The sequence below is a fragment of the Crocuta crocuta genome, unplaced genomic scaffold (assembly GCF_008692635.1).
Source record: "Crocuta crocuta isolate KB4526 unplaced genomic scaffold, BGI_CrCroc_1.0 scaffold163, whole genome shotgun sequence".
NCBI classification, from domain to species: domain Eukaryota; kingdom Metazoa; phylum Chordata; class Mammalia; order Carnivora; family Hyaenidae; genus Crocuta; species Crocuta crocuta.
In genome coordinates, this window is record NW_027529533.1 from 1,266,118 (window position 1) to 1,285,667 (window position 19,550).

The window sequence follows — 19,550 nt, forward strand, 5'->3', positions numbered from 1 at the left end:
CCTCCGCCAGCCTACTCGCCGCGGGGAGGGGTTTCTCACGCCCCCTGCTCCTGGGTGACTGCACCGGAGGTCGGAAGGAAGCGGGGCGAAGGATGAGTCATCCCGCCTAATTCCTCCTTCCCGGTCCCTCGCCTCCGCACGCCGGCCCCCTCCCAAGAGCCTGCAGCCGGGAGCGAAGACTCGCTCTTCCTCAAGAGTCCGCTAAGAAACCCCCTGCGGCCTGCAGATGAGAGGAGAAGGACGGGGCGTGTGGCCAATGAGAGCTTCGCTCTCTCGCCGCCGTCCAATGGGCCGCTGTTTACAAGGTAGGGCGGGACTAGGAGGGGGCGGTCTGAGGCTGGCGCGCGGCGTCGCGATTCCTGGGCTCACAGGGAGAGTGGCTTGGAGAGAGNCTGGAGACGAGAGGCCGTCGGTCGCTTCACCAGCTCAGACAACCGTTGCAGCCGCTGCTGCCTCGCTCCCAGCCCGGTCCTCATGGAAGAGATGGAAGAAGAGTTAAAATGCCCTGTGTGCGGCTCCTTCTATCGGGAGCCCATCATCCTGCCCTGCTCTCACAATTTATGTCAAGCGTGCGCCCGCAACATCCTGGTACAGACCCCAGAGTCTGAATCGCCCCAGAGCCGTCGAGCCTCGGGCTCTGGGGTCTCCGACTATGACTATCTGGACCTGGACAAGATGAGCCTGTACAGCGAAGCGGACAGCGGCTATGGTTCGTACGGGGGGTTCGCCAGTGCCCCCACTACCCCTTGCCAGAAGTCTCCCAACGGCGTCCGCGTGTTCCCCCCGGCTATGCCGCCCCCGGCCACCCATCTGTCACCGGCCTTGGCCCCGGTGCCCCGCAACTCCTGTATCACCTGTCCCCAGTGCCACCGCAGCCTCATACTGGATGACCGGGGCCTCCGCGGCTTCCCCAAGAACCGCGTCCTGGAAGGGGTAATTGACCGCTACCAGCAGAGCAAAGCCGCAGCCCTCAAGTGCCAGCTCTGCGAGAAGGCGCCTAAGGAGGCCACCGTCATGTGCGAACAGTGCGATGTCTTCTATTGCGATCCGTGCCGCCTGCGCTGCCACCCGCCCCGAGGGCCCCTAGCGAAGCACCGCCTGGTGCCCCCGGCCCAGGGCCGCGTGAGCCGGCGGCTGAGCCCGCGCAAGGTCTCCACCTGCACAGATCACGAGCTGGAGAACCACAGCATGTATTGCGTGCAGTGCAAGATGCCTGTGTGCTACCAGTGCTTGGAGGAGGGCAAACACTCCAGCCACGAAGTCAAAGCTCTGGGGGCCATGTGGAAACTGCACAAGGTGAGTCCTAAACAAAACAAAACAAAACAAAACAAAAACCCACCCCTAACTCCCCGCGCCTCGGATCCTCCGGTTTTGCAGCAGACGGTCTCCCTTTTGCGCAAGTGCATCCCAGAGGGGGCGCAATGCAGGTCCTCCTATATTTGCTTCCCCCGTCTGGTGCACTGCAGAAGTGCAGGGGGACCTTACACCCAGCGCAGGGGAGTTGAATATCCCTAGAGTTGTTGCGGGGATGCCTTAGAGCGGGTCTCCCCGAGGGCGCTGCCTAGCACAGGGCGCCCCCCTTCCGCTGCGGAGGCGCCGCTTGTGGCCGCCGCCAGCTTGCTGGAAAGCGCGGCGTAACCTGGCCAGTGCCCGGAGCTCCGAGGCAGAGGCGGCTGCGGTCCGCTGGGACCCGGTGGGGGCGGTGGGGCGGCGCCGAACGCGGAAAGGCAGGCGTTGCGGGTAGGCGGGCGGGGTGATTCGCTGCGGGGGCGGGGAGAACTCCGCGGGTGGAATACTGATGAGTCTGCGCTGCCCCAAACCCGGAGTCTGCACTGGGGCCGATGCGCGACCTCGTGCTTTGCGCCCAGGATGCGGAGGAGTGGGGAGTGTAGCGAGTGGAGAGAAAAATCCTGCGGCCGCTAATGGCAACATGGCCTGATGCCGTTGGGCCCTGACCCTCCCTGGGGCTATGGACCTGGGGCTGAAATAGCAGGACCAGAGGTGTCTACCGTGGTCTGGGCCTGAAAGCTAGGCAGGTGCGTCTCCAAGGTAACCCGGTGCTCCCAACCACCACGCACCCGTTTGTCCGGGCTTCAACCCTTTTCCCCTTTAAATAGCTGTCCTGGCAAGCTTTGAGGCACCTGTTACCGTCAGATTTATCTTTCTGGTCTCTTTTGATGAAGCCTCCACCAAAGCTGGCTTCAAGAAGAGTGCCTTTAACTACATATAGGTCATGCCACTCCTCTGCTCAAAATCCTCCAAACGTCCCCCGTCCCCCACATTTCTTAGACGGTCCCTGGAATGGCCCACCAGGACCTGTTTGACCTGTTCACATTTGGTCTCATCGACCTTATTTCCTCCCACTTTTTTCCCCTCTGCTCCAGCTACACTGTTCCCAACCAACACCAGACACCTTCTGGCCCCCGGACCTTTGCATTTGATGTTCCTTCAGCCTGGGACAGTCTTACTCAAAACCCTATATTGAAATGGCTCACTCTCTTCCCTTCTTCAGATTGTTGCTCAGATGTCATCTTTGCAGTGAGACCCTTCTGGCCACAGTCGCTGCCACTGCTCTCAGACACCACTAGCTGGCAAGCTATATATGTTAATTATCTTGTTATTTTTGTATTTATTTATTGCTTCCCTCCTCACACACTAGAAAAAAAGCTTCAGGAGGAAAAAGATGTTGATAATGTTATGCCCACCCTGCTTAGAAGGAAGGAAACCACTCTTGAGGGGATGTGTATACATTTCACTTTTAATTTTTTAAGACTTAAAAATAATGTTTATTTGTTTATTTTGAGAGAGAGAGAGAGAGAGAGAGAGCAAGAGTGTGAGCAGGGTAGAGACAGAGAGAGGGAGAAACTCAAGCAGGCTCCATGCTGTCAGCGCAGAGCCGGACTTGGGGCTCAATTCCAGGAACCTTGAGATCATCATCTGAGCTGAAATCAAGCATTAGTAGCTTAGCCCACTGAGCCACTCAGGTGCCCCACTTCTGATCTTTAAGTAATTTGCTTCCTTGGGGATGCAAGGGATAAGACAGGAGTTCAGGATTTTTGTAAGGAGATTTTCTTCACATCACTGAGTTGCAAGCCCAAGGATCAGGCGGGGCAGTAAAGATGGTGTTCAGGCCTCCTCTGTGCCCCACTCAGGGTTTCCCAGCATTGCTTGGGGACTAGAAAGATTAGCTTTTGAGAGAGACCATGGGGTTAAAGGTAGAACATTTATATTTTATTTACAACAAGGAAAGAAACAAGGTATCACTATTTTCAGCCATCAAGGAGGCTTTGTGACTCAGTATTCATTGAATGTGACCCATGTTTACAGTCATTTGTGTTCTCACATATAACCTATTACATCTTATCTGTACTGATGAAAACTTAAATCAGCACAAATCTGAGCCCTGCGAGGCACATGCCACTATTTTTAAGACATTTCAATTTAACATTTTTTAATGATATTTATTTAATTTTGAAAGTTTTCAAAACTTTAGTTCACGACCAATTTTTTTCTTCATGTTATGATTTCACTCTTAAACTGCTAACTGTAGCCTCTGTTAAATTACCCTTCAAAGCTATCTTTGGTACTAAGACGCTAATCTCCCTGTCTGAAAAAATAGAGTCACCCGCTAATTAGGACGGTCAAACCACAGCATTATTTTTCTATGATGGAGAGCTTATATACTTTATCCATTAAGACCAAAAGCAACCTTTCATCTTTGTCAAGCCCTGTGTACATGTGAAATGTTAAACCATTCACTTTATGAGAAATGGAAATTGTGAGTAGATCCTGGTGTGGACCGAGTTGAAATTTGGATGTCTGTTAAAAAACCAATAATGTCAAAGCCCTTGAGACCTGACATAAGTAGGCTAGAAAAGGAAGGTTAGTTCGTTGGGGAAAAAAGACCATTCCTTCTCTGATCTATTGCACATTTTATTCCAGAATAGTGAATGGGTATAATTTTTGTTCAGTCAGTATCAGGATTATTAAACTGCCAAAAAATAAGGCAGAAAGATGACAGATTTTAGTATTTGCTTATCATCTTAGATGAACAACAAACATTACTCGCTGATCTTATCTTCTTAATAAAGTAATGTGTTAATGCTGAATTTTCTCATATATAGTCTCTTTATGTTCTCTTTCCACAAAAGCTCATAGACCAGAATTTCTATGTCCTTCAAAACAATGGAGAGCAAAGAATTACATTAAATGGCTTTCCCAAAGTTAGGCAATTAGTTAACAACACAGGTTATTACTAGACCTGAAAGTTTTCATTAATATTCTACTGTATTAATTAGTCATTTCTAGTGGCTAAAATTCTATGAATAAGTATTTCCCTCAAGGACTAAATCATCATCTTACACATTAAGACAAAATGGCTGAAGTTTATTTTTAGAGGCTTTAAATACAACTGGTTGAATTTCACTAGTTGTCAATTACTAAATTAAATACTTCTCACTTATGTATGGCCTTCAGAATCCATGAAAAATAATACTGCATGAAGTTGCCTTATAAGAAAAATATCTGGTAACCATTTATATTTAGTACTAGCATTTGCTATATTCCTTTACCCAACTTATGTTGGTATGAAGAATTGCTACTCAAAAAAATAATTTTGTAGATACTTTCAAATAGGCAATTGGAACCACTGTTTCTACCTTGTATTTTTAATTTTTTTTAATGTTTTTTATTTATTTCTGAGAGAGCGAGACAGCGTGAGCAGGGGAGGGTCAGAGAGAGAGGGAGATACAGAATCTGAAATAGGCTCCAGGCTCTGAGCTAGCTGTCAGCACGGAGCCTGATGTGGGGCTTGAACCCACAAACTGTGAGATCATGACCTGAGCCGAAGTTGGACGCTTAACTGACTGAGCCACCCAGGCACCCCATTACCTTGTATTTTTAGCAATTCATTTCTAAATCTAACATCCTCCTTGAATCCTTGGTATGTTTTATCAATCACCGAATCAGTAATATATTTTTAACTGTTCTTTTGTATTTGTGCAATTGAGCAAGGATTTTCTTTCCTTTCTATACTATCAACTCTGGATCTTGTTTCAAATGTTATTTTTCTCTTACCTTCTTTTTTTAATTAAAATTTGCTATTTAAGCTGCATTTTAAAATAAACTGTCAGTGCTTTAACTTTCAAAGTATTCTGGAAAACAGAGATCTGCTTTGTAGTATGTTGGCATCTCATCAAATATGTGTGTAGCAAAGTGTGTTGTTTAATGTAACTGAAATGATATTCAGTTAACTCTAAGCAGTAAACACAGTATAATCTAGATGTTCCTGTGGTAAATATAACAGGTAGCAGATATTCATGTTTTTTATGTTTTTAAATTTTACTTCTAGTTCAATCAGAACATTCCATGCACAGTGTAACAGATATTAAGGAGAATGTATCAGAAAAGTCAGTTCTTCTTTGTCCCGAGGCATAATAGAAAAAGCTAGATGACAAGAGATCCCATTCCAGACCTGATGCTGCCACTTAGTTGCTAATAGCTTGAAGAAAGTCTTATAAATTCCACGCTTCTTGCCCATAAAACTGTATTTGTGGAAATATTTTGAAAAAACAATTTAAATGTTTACCCATTTCAGTTTGGCACGAGAGAAAGTTTTGTGTAAGACAGAAGTTACTGTCTCCCTGGCCAACAATTATTGCATAAAAATCTCATGCCCCAGTGTGGGAGGCTTTGCTTGCTCCTCTCAGAGCACAGGATGCAGAACAAGGCTAGTCTTGAAGGTGGCCTGAAAGAGTGAGCCACACCACACCGTCATGGCTGGTGGTGGCGGGGGTCCAGAGAATACTCAGTTGAATTAATCTCAAGGAATGAAAACACTACACAAAGATTTATTTATATAGTAAACAAAGGTATTTTATTTTTCAATAACGAAGCTAAAATGATCATTGATAGGACTTTGTTTTTTAAGATTCTCCAATGAAGATAGTGTTATCACTCTGAAGTAGCAGAAATTGTTCTTCCTAGCCTAAGTGTCCATCAACAGATGAATGGATCAAGAAGATGTGGTTTATCTATACCATGGAATACTACATGGCAATGAGAAGCAATGAAATCTGGCCATGTGTAGCAACATGGATGGACCTTGAGGGTGTTATGCTGAGCGAAATAAGTCAGGCAGAGAAGGACAAATATCATATGTTTGCACGTATAGGAGGATTAGGAGGAACTTGACGGAGGAACAAGGGGGAGAAGAAGGGCGGAAATGGTGGGGGAAAGGGAGAGGCAAACCATGAGAGACTCTTGAAGGCTGACAAAAACTGAGGACTGATGGATGTGGGGGGAGGGGGGGATGGGCATGGAGGAGGACACTTGTGAGGATGAGCACTGAGTGTTATGTGGAAACTAATTTGACAATAAACTATTTGTAAAAAAAAAAAAAAAAAGAAATTGTTCTTCCTGTATATACCATGAAACAATGCTATTAATTGAAATTCCAGGTCAAGTCTCAGTTTGCATAAAGTAAGAAAAAATTATCATAGCTGTCTGTTATTGACTAATAAGAATAATACAGTCAAAATTATTGTTATTGTAATGTTATTGTAATTGTTATTGTAAATTTTCTCATCTAAGCATTTCTCAAAGTGTGTGCATGCATATAACTCAACCTTGACACGGGGGAGGATAGAACCCATTACATGGTAAAAAGAACAAAATCCTTCTAAATAATATCATTGTTATCAATTTTATCAGGGACTCTTGGTTATAAGGAACAGAAAACCCACTTAGGTGATCTCAGAGGACATCATGGGAAATGAAACAAAATCAGGTTTCAAAGAGAACAAACTGAAAAACTGGAAACTAAGTTTATTCTCTGTATCAGTAAGGTTAGACTAAATTATGCTACAGTAACAATTTCCTAATCTCAGTGAATTATAACAGCAGTATATAATTTCTTACTCACCTCAGTGCCCACTGAAAATCAGCTATGGCCCTTCTCCACATCTTCTTATTCTTAAACTTCAGCTGAAAGAGCATGTTTGGAACATTCCAACCTTTCGGTAGAGGGAAGAGAGCAAAGTGGAACTACTCAATAGCGCCTGAAGTTTCTACTCAGGTATGGCATGTCACCTCTGCTTATATTCCATTGGCTAAAACAAGTCATGTGGCCGTGCTCGGTGTCCCTGCTGCAGGCAATACACCCTTCCACCAGAGACAGGCACCAGAAAAGGACCCTGTAGAGGGGGGCAGAAGATATTTTGAACAAATAATAAAATCTGCCACATGCTTAACTCCCTCATTCTGTCCCTTGCAGTGGACCTCTTTGGCTTGCACAAGGCCTGGCATGACTCCTCCAGCCCCAACTCAGAATGACATTTCAGTGCAAGTGTCCCTTGTCATCTAAGTAGAGTCTCTGTGTCTCTTTACATTTTTAAGTTTAGAGAAAGAATCTGATTGGCTCCATGTGAGTCAGGTATCTACTGATGGTGCTCCAGATCATGACCTTACCCCTTTAGTGAGGTCCGTGCAGAAGACTAGGGTGAGGCAAATGAGGCACTCACCTTAGGTGCAAGATTTAAGGGGGCACTAAACCTTAGTAGTCCAGGAGCACCTGGGTAGTGCAGTCGGTTAAGTGTCTGACTTTGGCACAGGTCATGGTCTCATGGTTTGTAAGTTCAAGCCCCCATTGGGCTCTATGCTGACTGCTCAGGGCCTGGAGCCTGCTTTGGATTCTGTGCCCCCCTCTCTTTCTGCCCCTCCCCTGCTCATGCTGTGTCTATCTCTATCTCTCTCAAAAATAAGTAAACATTAAAAAATTTTTTCAAAAACTCAATATCCAGATACAAAATATTGTAATGCAATATCTTAAAATATAAAAATGAATGCAAAGAATTGATTATGGACAACATATCAACATTTTAAATAAAGGCAAAGTCAGGGGGCGCCTGGGTGGCTCAGTTGGTTAAACTTCCAGCTTCAGCTCAAGTCATGATCTCATGGTTTGGGGTTCAAGTTCCTCATTGGGCTCTGTGCTGACATCTTAGAGCCTAGAGCCTACTTCGGATTTTGTGTCTCCCTCTGTCTTTGCCCCATTTACATTCTCTGCCTCTCTCTCAAAGATAAATAAACATTTTAAAACATTAAAAACAATAAAAGCAAGGCCAGTAACAGTGCTATGCTGAGCCGTATCACAGCCTGTGTCAAAAAGAAATATCAGTAATATTGGTCCTGTCTTTGTTTACTATTTTGACCTTTGGTTCATCATAGGTTCTTTACATTAATTTTTTATTTAAAAAAAATACTGCATTAAAATACTATTGATGTTGATGACTAAAGTTTTTGGCATTCCCTTAAATTCTGCACCTGAGGAGAGTGCCTCACTCCCCATTCTCCTTCCCACCCCACCCCCAGCCCTGATGGACAGAGTCACATGACAGAACACCTGGCTCCTAGTCTGACTGGTCAACAGGAGGAAAGCTCTGGGCTGAAGGCCTTCGAGAGCAGCGGGGGCAGGGAGACATTGATTAGCACCTCTTGTGCAGTCTAAGAGGAAGGCCTTCTTGGTGCAGAAGAAAGCCCCTTTGCTCTCCTTGGATCTTCTGTATTTTAGCTCTAGCACTAATCTCTTGAGCTGCTTTGAAAGTGAAGAGTTGATGATGATGAAATAGAAGACAGAGAAATATAGAGAACACTGACAGCTGTAGCTTGGTGCTTTCTCTCCCCAGCAATGTTCCACCACCAAGTGGAGGGTGTCGTTATTACTATTATATATTATGGTGAAAGTGGCCACATCTGAGCAAAGCAGTCCCTCATTTGACTTATGTATGAGCAGAGGAAGGAGGACAGAAGGTGCCAAAGCATGATTTTGTACTAACTTTGGGTACCTCTTTTAAAGTATGTAGTCGGGTTAGGAGTAGGAGAAAAATAAAACCATGTAGTTTCATGTCAGTAATTGCATCTACTTCATAGAAGGAAAGAAGAGTTTTAGTAACCATGGCGTTCAACATTTTGTGTTGTCTTTTGGCCTCCTAACAGCAGTAGTCTTCTTGGTCTAGTTAAGTGCTTCCCTCACCAATTCCTACCACTGTACAGGCCCTGTGATTCTGATGGAGCTGCCAATCCTACGCCTTGCCTTACCGGGCCAGGTGGGAGGGCATGTGACATAGGCCTGGCCAATCATCACACCCTATCCTTCTGGCCCAAGTGATTAATTTAAAAGATTAGCGCATGACCCAAGCCAGTCCAACCAGCATCCTTTCTGAGGTTTGCATCTACCAAGTCAGGGACAGAGAGCCTTGCTTTCCTCTGGGCTTCTTGCAGCTAGAAGAATAAAAGCCAGGAGCTGTCTATGTCCATGCCTCTTCCTCCTACCACTCCATAAGTAGAAGCACATAAGGCAGCCCACAGAAATACAGAGCTGAGAAATGGAGAGAGAATTCTGAGAACAGTATCTGAGCTTCTGGAACCCATCATGACTGAGGCCAGCTACCCACTCCTGCCTTTTGAGTTACCTGAGCCAGAAAACCTCCCACATTTTTGCTTTGGCTAGTTTGTGTCAGTTTTCAGCCACTTTCAACTGAGAAGTTCTAACTTATAAAAACAAATTAACACATGTGAACATTTGTATTTGAAGATACTAATTCTTATTTATCTAGATATTGTCTCTAGAATATTATACATAGAAGGCTTGATTCTGATGCCAAAAATACAAATGGAAAGCACTTTCGATTTAATGAAGCAGAAATCATGTGTTATTTAATCTACCGCTGTCTACCCATTCACTGCTGTGTAGCCTCTACTAGCTTATTGGCTCTATTCTTATTGAGGGGTTGCTTACAAAGAAGCCTAAGGAAATTTCTTTTTTACCAACTTTAAATTCCTTGGTGTATGTGGTGATGATACTATTAAGGGCAACATGCTGTACAGGGAGATTCTGAAATCAATAATCAATTATTTTTTTTCAAAGTCAAGAAACTTCTGAAGACGTATGTTGCTTTGACTCGTCCTCTAGGTCAGAGTTTCTCAAACTGTGTTCCCATAAAGTTTCCATAATTAAATAATTTTGAGACCCTCCACTCTAAACGTGCTCCAGATGGTCCACATAGTACATTATTATATCAATGTACTGATCAATTTTGCAGCAAAAATATCCTGCTTGATTTAACCTAGAAATTTCTAAACTTGTCTTTGGAAACTATTTTTTGCTTATTTTTTCATTTTTCTCCAACTTTATTGTATATTGACATATAACATATGTAAGTTAAAGGTGTACAAAGTGATCATTTGATACATGTATACATTGTGAAATGATTGTTGCAATATGGTTTATTAGCACCTCCATCCCCTCACATAAGTACCGTGTGTGTGTGTGTGTGTGTGTGTCTGTGTGTGTCTGTGTGTGTGCGTGCGTGCGCATAGATAACTTTTAAGAATTACACTCTGGGGCACCTGAGTGGCTCAATCAGTTAAGCGTCCAACTCTTGGTTTCAGCTCCGGTCATGATCTGATGGTTCATGTGTTCAAACCCCACGTTGGGCTCTGTGGTAACAGCATGGATCTTGCTTGGGATTCTCTCTCCCCTTCTCTTTCTTTGTCCCTCTCTTACTCTCTCTCACTCTCTCTAAATAAGTAAATAAACATTTAAAAAAAAGAATTACACTCTCAACTTTCAATCATATAATACAGTATTGTAAATTATGGTCACCATGCTGTATATTAGATCCCTAGAACTCATTCATGTTATAGCTGTAAATTTGTGCCCTTTGACTAACATCTGTCCATTCCCCAGCCACCAACCACTGACAACCACCATTCTATTCTCTATTTCTTTGGGTTCAGCTTTTTTAAATTCTACATATAAGTGAGAACATAGAGTATTTGGCTTTCTCTGACTCATTTTACTTTGTATAATACCCACTAAGATTCATCCGTGTTGTTGCAAAAGGCAGACTTTCCTTTTTTATGACTGAATAATATTCCTCTGTGTGTATATATACCACATTTTCTTTATCCATTCATCTGTTGATGGACACTTAAGTTGTAGACTTCTTTTCTGGTGCCAAACAAATTTGGGAGACACTTTTCTAGACAATGATAAGTTAGTAGCAAAGTAGGTGTTCTTAATTTCTTGTGTATGCAGAGTAGACTACTCTAAAACTCTAGCCCTTACATAACTGTTCCAAATAAGACTATCCTTAAACCTTACATTGATTTTTTTTTCTTATTTTGAAAGAAAGAGAGCATGCAAGCAGAGGAGGGACAGAGGAAGAAGGAGAGATAATTTTAAGCAGGCTACATGCTCAGTGCAAAGCCCAACACTCTGCTTGATCTCACAGCCATGAGATCGTGACCTGAGCTGAAATCAAGAGACAGACCCTTAGCCAACTGACCACCCAGGTGCTTCTTGTATTAATTCTTAAAACATGTATTAAAAATTAAATTTGGGGCACTTGGGTGCCTCAGTGGATTAAGCAGCTGACTCTTGATTTTGAGTCAGGGCATGATCTCACAGTTCCGGAGTTCAAGCTTCCATCTGGCTCTGTGCTGACAGTGCAGAAATNTCTGAGCTGTCAGCACAGAGCCCAATACAGGACTTGAAATCAACAGACTGTGAGATCATGACCTGAGCCAAATTCAGTCCCTTACCTGACTAAGCCACCCAGGCACCTCTATGTTATTCTTTAAATATTAAAGTTAAAGATAGAAGTAAAAGCAATTAATGTAAATTTTGTAGTATTTATATACATATGTTCAATATGTATTACTTTCCTTTGTATTGTATTTAACAGAAAAAATTATTTTAGGCATCAGTAATACTAATGTAATATTAGAAATAACTGCTTTGATCCACTTTTGACTATTTTTAGACGTTGTGTACATGATGCCAAGTGACTTATTTGGTTGAGCTTGTCATTAAGTTGTGGTAGATAGAAATAGATTTTTTTTAAGTGCTTATGATTAAGCAAAAAAAAAGATAACTTAAAAGTTTAAACTCTAAAGTTGCTTCTGTGACAGCGTATCACAACAATTTATGAAAGTTCAAAAAGCAGTGCTTTGACTGTTATATTCCAGGCTTTGCTAATATTTCCATTTTTATTTTGACATTTGGAGTCAGTATGTAACCCTAGAAGAAGAGTTAGCTATAAAATGGCCCCAGCACTGTACCTAGATTATTAGAGACCATCTAGGTTTTATCAGCAGTGTGTCTAATTTATCCCAAAAGATATCTCAAAGCTAAAAACACTTTCCTGGGGGTGTTCTCACAACAGTTTTATCCAAACCCTAAACTGGACCCTTGTCTTAAATTCAGAGTGAGATTATTCAGAAAAACCCAAGCAGAATGCACAGAATGCACTTGACACATCATCAGGGAATTTATCACAATTTCACTTCACTTTTGTTCAGCCCTGTCTTCGCCATCTTGTTAACATTGACAGCTATGGTGCAGCATTTTGGCCAGGGATCCAGCCAGACTCCATACTCATCTGCCTATGTTCCCTCTTCCTTCTTGACCTGCATGGCTTGCCAGCTTCCCCACAAAGCCCTCTCTCTGTCCAGCAGCCCTGCCCTCCAGCGTGTTTTAAAACTCAACCTTCAGATCAGCTGAGCCAGCCCTGACCTGCCCGCCAGCCCTGGGCAGCCGGAAGCTCCTCCGTGCAGCTGTCATTCCACCAGCACCCACGCCACTCCCATCCCAGCTGGGTTTAATTACACTTTTTTTTTCTCAACTATAGAGTTTTTTTCTCCATTTTGACTGACTCATTTTAAGCTGAAAAAGCAGCAAAACTTGTCTTGAAATTCTAGTCATGAATAAATAAGCATCACTGACTCTTCTTTCTTCCTCAATAGAGACTCATCTACACCCTGGTGTCGCCTCCCACTTGCACCTGAATGCCTGAACCAGACAGCAGTCTCATTCCCTTTCACAATGTGTTCCCAGACTCTCTTCTATCTTCTGTGCACACCCCTCCACAGCTCCCGTCTCTGTGTTCCAACACTGAGCGTCCCCCACTGTATTCTAATTGTATATGTTAGAATCTTCCACTGGACTCTACTAACTCAAAGTCTCAAAGTTTCTTAATATGCCCTTGTTTCCTCCATTAATGCACTTAGCGGATGTTTGAAAAGGTTTAATGAAGAAAAGAGTCAACATGGGGCTCCTGGGTGGCTCAGTCGGTTAAGTGTCCGATTTCAGCTCAGGTCATGATCTCATGGTTTGTGGGTTTGAGCCCCGCATAGGGCTCTGTGCTGACAGCTCAGAGCCTGGAACCTGCTTCAGATTCTTTGTCTCCCTCTCTCTCTCTCCCTCCCCCACTCAAGCTCTGTTTCTCTCTGTCTCAAAAATAAGTAAATATAAAAAAATTTAAAACGAATGATCAGCAAATATTCTAATATTTTAAGTTTCTCCTATTAGTCTAACAATAATAATTAAAATTGAAAACATATTTTACACTTTTGTTCAAAATTTACTGAGCACTTACTACATGACAGGAACTGTTCTAAGCCATGTCCAAGAACTTTCCCATTTAATCTTCAGAATTCACACATCTTCCTATGACGAAACTGGGACACAGAAAGATTATAAAGTCATACCAGCTCTAAGTGGCAGAGCCAGGATTTGAATCTAGGCTGTCTGACTTCAGAGCTCATGTATTTAGCCACTGTCCTACCCTCTGATAATCACAGGACACACATGACCTATAAAGCACTGTTTTATGATGCTATAAATTAATGTGGCATAACAAAGAACTGAATTCCTTTAGTTCTCATGTATGAAGTCATTTGTCTCCTAAGTTTCCTGGTGACAAAATAAATTTAAAAAGGAAAGTATGAGACAGAGGGAAAGGAAAGACAAATATGTTGAGTATTTCATAGACCAGAACATCAGAGGGGCACTGGGTAGGCCACATTACCTTGGCAGGGGTCCATCTTGCCTCCTTGTCAGAACCAATCAAGCAACGGGCAGGCAGTGGGGTTCCATCAGTTCAGCCACTGATCCATTGTCCTCTTATAACAAAATAATCATCTCAAAATTTATAGGCAGAAATAACATAAAAGATTAAGTTGAGATTTTTTTGGCATTTTAAGTATCTTTATTTCTGCAACTCTAAAATATTTACAGGTCTATTCTGGAAAACACAAAAGTACACTTAAGCCCATAAGCGGGTATCTATCTGCTCTGTTTTCTTGAACCTTTTGCTGAGGTGGTTAAAAGAAAATTCATATATTTGTTTTCGAGGATATATACCTGGCCCTCCTTTCCCGTAAATGTGAAAAGGAATATATGAATTGGAAAAGCCTGTTGTTTAAGAATGGGTTTAAGCACTGCCAGATAAAATTTGTTTTTCATAAGCCCTGCACAGAACCAGAACTGTGCATTTTATACTAATAGCTCTGCTCAAAGAAGAAACTGTTCCTTAAAGAATTAGCTTTGGAAGTAGAATGCTTAACATTGTTCTTCGGTGTGGGAATAGCCACCTTCTGTCATTAGCCAGTACACATAGATGGTTAATTCTCATTGACTGCTGATTTATTCATGTGAAGCTGCCTTTCCAGCCAGATAGCATCAATTCAGCTTTATTGAGATTTTTGTTCACCCTCTCTTTACTGTTACTTTACTTGCAGCTTGCATTTTAAGAAGCAACTGTTTGACACTTACTCTCTCCCATGCTCCAGGAAAAGCCTGGGAGAGGGCCATGCTGCTCTGACCTATGCTATCGGCCAGTCTAAGACATTATCTAATCTCCAAAAAAGCTGGTTGCAGAGAGAAGTAAATGTGAATATAGGGGGATTAAATGATTTCTTCCTAAGGCAGGTCCTCTGAGTGGGCTTTTTGATTTTGTAGGGAGAAAATGCTTGGAAGGTCAAAAATATACTGGCTCAACTGTAATTACGACTCACCCAAAGCCAAAGGGAAATAACTCTATAATATAGTCTGTCATTTTTTACTGCCTTTAATTTGTGTTCATCACTACAAATAACCAACAGCTGATTTTACTATAGATCTGTGTAGTACATTTACATGGTACTACCGATGATGTTTCTGCCATCACCTGGACATACCATTTCATGATGAAATTGATAACTTGACAAAATGGTGTTGCCTCTGCTATGCCATCCCCACTCCTACACCTATGAAATGGTATCCCAAGAACATTCGTCACAAAAAGTCAAATGTAAAATTGGACTTCCATCCAATCTAATAAATCTGTGGTGCTTTTAGCAAGCAGATGTTATTGATTTCATTGACCATCAATCATCTGGCCAGACTTAGCAAGGAAATATGATAAATAGCTTTCAACACACAATCAATACAGTGTGAAGAAGCTTGATGTTTACATTTAACTCATGTTATCTGGCTACCTTCTGCCATTAAGGAAGCAAATCTGCCATTAGTGAAACTAAAATATTCAGCATTAAAAAATTTTTTCTCTAACTTTCTACCTTGAAAAACAAGAAATAAGTAAACAGGAACTTGGACAAGCATTGAATTTCCAGGCCAGCTTCAACAAGCGTAATAAGTAAGGGCACCTCGGGTAACTACCACTCTGTTACAGTTCAAAACTGTCACTTTTCTACCTAGACTTAGGACATGGATTTCTGATTGCTCTTGTTACTGCACAGAAACTAAACAGACCATGGGGGGAGGTAAGGGGAAAAAATAATTTCAAACAGAGAGGGAGGCAAACCATAAGAGACTCTAAAATACAGAGAACAAACTGAGGGTTGATGGGGGCCGTGGGGGAGGGAGAAAATGGGTGATGGGCATTTGCTGGGATGAGCACTGAGTGTCATATGTAAGTGAGGAATCATTGGAATCTACCCCCAAAACCAAGAGCACACTGTATATACTGTATGTTAGCTAACTTGACCATAAATTATATATTTTAAAAAATTCTGTGGAAAAGTTTGAATTGACAGTGACGTCCTGTTATGTAGATATAAAACATACTAGTAAATATTGGTGTTAATTGGCAAGTCAACACATAAATATTTTATATTAATTTTTAAAATCCATCAAACCAAAGAGAAAATCCATACTTCTAGCATTGGTAATATCCTTGATTCTTGATTTCCAAAGAGGCTGTACCATCTTACATTTCTACCAGCAATAAAATATATAAGGTTTCCAATTTCTCCATTTTTCCACCAACACTTTTTGTTTAGAGCCATCCTAGTGGCTGCAAAGGGATATGGCATGCGGTTTTGATTTGCAGTTCTCTAATGACTGGTGATATTAAACATCTTTTCATGTGCTCATTGGCTATTTTTATATCTTTTGTAGAGAAATATCTATTCAAATCCTTTGCCATTTTTATGTGGGTTATTTCCCTTTTATCGTTGAGTTGTAAGAGATCTTTTAAATATTCTGGCCACCCATTCACTCATTTAAAATGGAAGGAACAGAGATGTGAAACTCTTCACTCTCAAAGACACAGAAAGTAAAATGCAGACACAGAGCTGAGTATGAGGAAAACCTTATCAAGACTGTGGCCCACCAGGACCTGCTGCTAATTTCTTGCCCAATAACCTCCGTCAGCCAATTCTGAGACAGAACTCAGAAAAGCTTTACAAGAACTGGCTCCTGATGAATAGGAAACATGGAAAAGTCCAAAAGTAGGAGGAGGAAATAATTTGGTTATCAAGGTACCTGGATATGGTGGCTGGACTGCCTCCTCAACTTGAGCTACTCTTGTGCCAACGATGGTGGTGGTATTCACTTAGTATATGATAAAGTCCCAGTGGTGCTATGGCTTCTCTTACTTATAGATTATCACCATGGTATGAAAAAAAAAAAATCACCACCACCTTAGGGTTTCAAAATGATGGATTCTTCCCCTATATTTGAAAGTTATGAGTTGGATAAAATTGGGACACTAGATGTTTGAGATCACTTTCTAACCCCCTCCAAAAGGAAAGGAATATATCCCAGAATACTTCAGTAAATTACCAAAATAACACAGCATATATTACCAAACACACACAAAAAAAACAGACAAAAACAAAAAAATGTTGATTTTTTAGAACTTATATTAAGAATTCTGAACATCCCAGGACCATTTTCAGTTGTTTCTCTCTGTGTGTGTGCATATGTGTGTGTGTTCAGTGAAGTTCAATGAAAACACCTCTTCTCTTTTAGAGGCTCTTCTGTGCCCCTAGACAACTATAATCACAGTTTTTTCCTAAATGGCATGATCACAACTATCTAAGTTTACCTTAATCTTGTTGTTCTCTCTTTAAGGGGAAATTATATATGTTTATAGTATTGAATTAATGTCCCTCCTTTATAAATATTATTCTTTTTTAACACTGGCCCTCAATAGACAGTGCCTTTGCTCAAAGGATCAATTGAACATAGGAGTTTCAGCATAAAAGCTGGAAAGGGAAGAGTTTGTAGAAAATAAACTTTGCTTTGTCCCTTACACAGGGAACACTGATGCATTGCACTATGGCTGTCCCTGTGGATTGGCGGTCTGATTGGGTCCTGCCCTAGCCAAAAGCACAAAAGAAGTTTATAGGGTGAAGCAAGAGAGAGTGCCCTGTTGCTCTTCTCTCCTGCTCTGGTACACTAGTTGACAACTCTGTTGGCACCTTACTGACCACCAGTGCTCTCTGTTCCTCCCCTCCCCTCCCACGGTGGTCTCCCGTGAATCTTCTGGTTTCTGCCTACCTGTCTGAAGGGCTAGCTTTGGTTCGAATGTTTGTGCCTTTGTTTGGTCATCTCCATGCCTTGCTCTGACCCTTGTGTATACATTCTGTTCATCTAACCCTAGCTAGACCCTTGACCAGCAACTTCTGGGAAAGTCTCTCTGCTTAGCCCTTCTGGCTTGTGCATCCTCTGCCTCCAGCCCAACACTGACTTTCCTGACTGGCTTCCTTCCCAGTGAAGGACCCAGTGCTGACAGTTCTTCAAATCATACCTCACGGGTAACAGCTTCAGTCCTGGCACTGATCCCAAAAATAGATTACTATAATGTACTTGGCCCATCACCTGTAATGTTAAAATAAGATTATAACATATACATCTAGGTTGTATAAATAAGCACTCACATAATTCTTTTCCTTTGAAAACATGTCATAAGATGATTCAACCAAATACAAACACAGAATCCATTGACATATAGCCACCACTGAAATGAAATATGATAGCTATTTAGTGGAACCTGGACATTCTACTTACGTTGAAGGCAGAAAGTAAGAAATAATTTAGAAATTTCATCTGTAAAACAGGGAAGGAATGAATTAGTTAGTAGAAGATTATTACTCAATTTGGAGGCTAGCCAGAGACTGGTAAATTACTGTCTTCTGAGTGGAGCCAAATACTTCAATTATATTATAGTTTTACTCCCATAGGGCTTCTATTTACTTATATGAGAACAATGTCATCAGTTTACCATTTATATTATTTAATTTGTATGTGATGATGGTTTTTAGGTTATGGTCAATTATTAAGTTTCCTAAAATTATATGTACAAAAGGATCTTATTGTGATAGAGCCCTCAAAAGTTAACCCAGTTTTTTAGAAAAATTCTTGAATTAGAATGTATATCTGAAGAGATTATAATAAAATTTACATAAATATTAGATTTTAAAATTAATTTCATTTAGTATTTGTTCATATCTCATGATTTTCTTCAGGGATTAAGTCATATTTACCAGTGGTATACTAAACCCACTGCATTCTTTCCTGTCCTGCTGTTCGTTAATCTTCCCGGCCATGTTAAGGAATTTAGATGATCTGTATTCACAACTCCATCCTCACTGTAACTACTGTAAGGACCAGTGTGGGCTGAGTGAGGCCCTTCCTGTTGCTGATTCCAGTTTAGGATACAGGTGGTATAGCATGAGACCACTGGCTATTTAGCTGACCCTGGGCTCCAGGTTTATTCAGCAGCTCAATGGGAGAAATTCACACAGTAAGGGAGATTTCCAGTTTGACCACATAAACAAAGCACTTTTATGTCCCAGAAAGAGGACTGGATAATGGTTACACAGATAATGGCGTGTGACCATTTCAATTCCCAAGCACTCCAAGAAGAACTTGTTCTCATAATGTATTAAAACCAAGGTCATGGAACAGCTGTTGCTAGAACAGGATTTGCTGTGTGCACCAGTTGCTGTAAGATGCGATTTTATATCAGACTGTTTTTTCCCCATGAACTATTTCTTTGATTTAATAGCAAGGGTCATTAGAACTGGTTTAGGAGGGCTTTGTGTATATTGAAGCTGAGACTGAGGGCCGGAACTTAAGTCTGACAGCTCATGAACACTTTATCTCCAACCTTAAAACACCCTGTCAAGACTTTCATGTCTCCTACTGGAAACATGACACTCCTTCCTCCCTGCTCCTAAAAGTCATGCATGCCTGTGAAGTTGCCACATCAGTGCCTTGCTGGCTGAGGGCAAATGGTAACAAGCATTTGACTCTCTATATAAGGTTGGAGAATCTAAGATTCACATCAAGAATCAGGTAACAGACAATAGAATAGTCAGGAGAAACAGGAAATAGAATGAGCATGGTAGAAATGCAGAAACCGGTCTCTGGTTAAGCCCTTTTATTGCAACTGCTAAAATGAGGATTAGGACCAAAG

At 41.8% G+C, this 19,550-nt stretch overlaps 1 protein-coding gene across 10 annotated transcripts in view; it reads left to right on the forward strand.

The window, feature by feature from the left end:
- Positions 1-425: 425 nt before the first annotated feature.
- Positions 426-19,550, forward strand: part of TRIM9 (tripartite motif containing 9) — a 103,036-nt gene continuing 83,911 nt past the window's right edge. For all 10 annotated transcript variants that reach the window (XR_013334423.1, XM_077761249.1, XM_077761251.1 and 7 more), the window contains exon 1: positions 426-1,296. Coding sequence is in view for 9 of the 10 variants with exons in the window: in XM_077761249.1 (XP_077617375.1) it covers positions 475-1,296 (822 nt within the window). In the remaining variant the exon portion in view is untranslated. The remainder of the gene's footprint in view (positions 1,297-19,550) is intronic.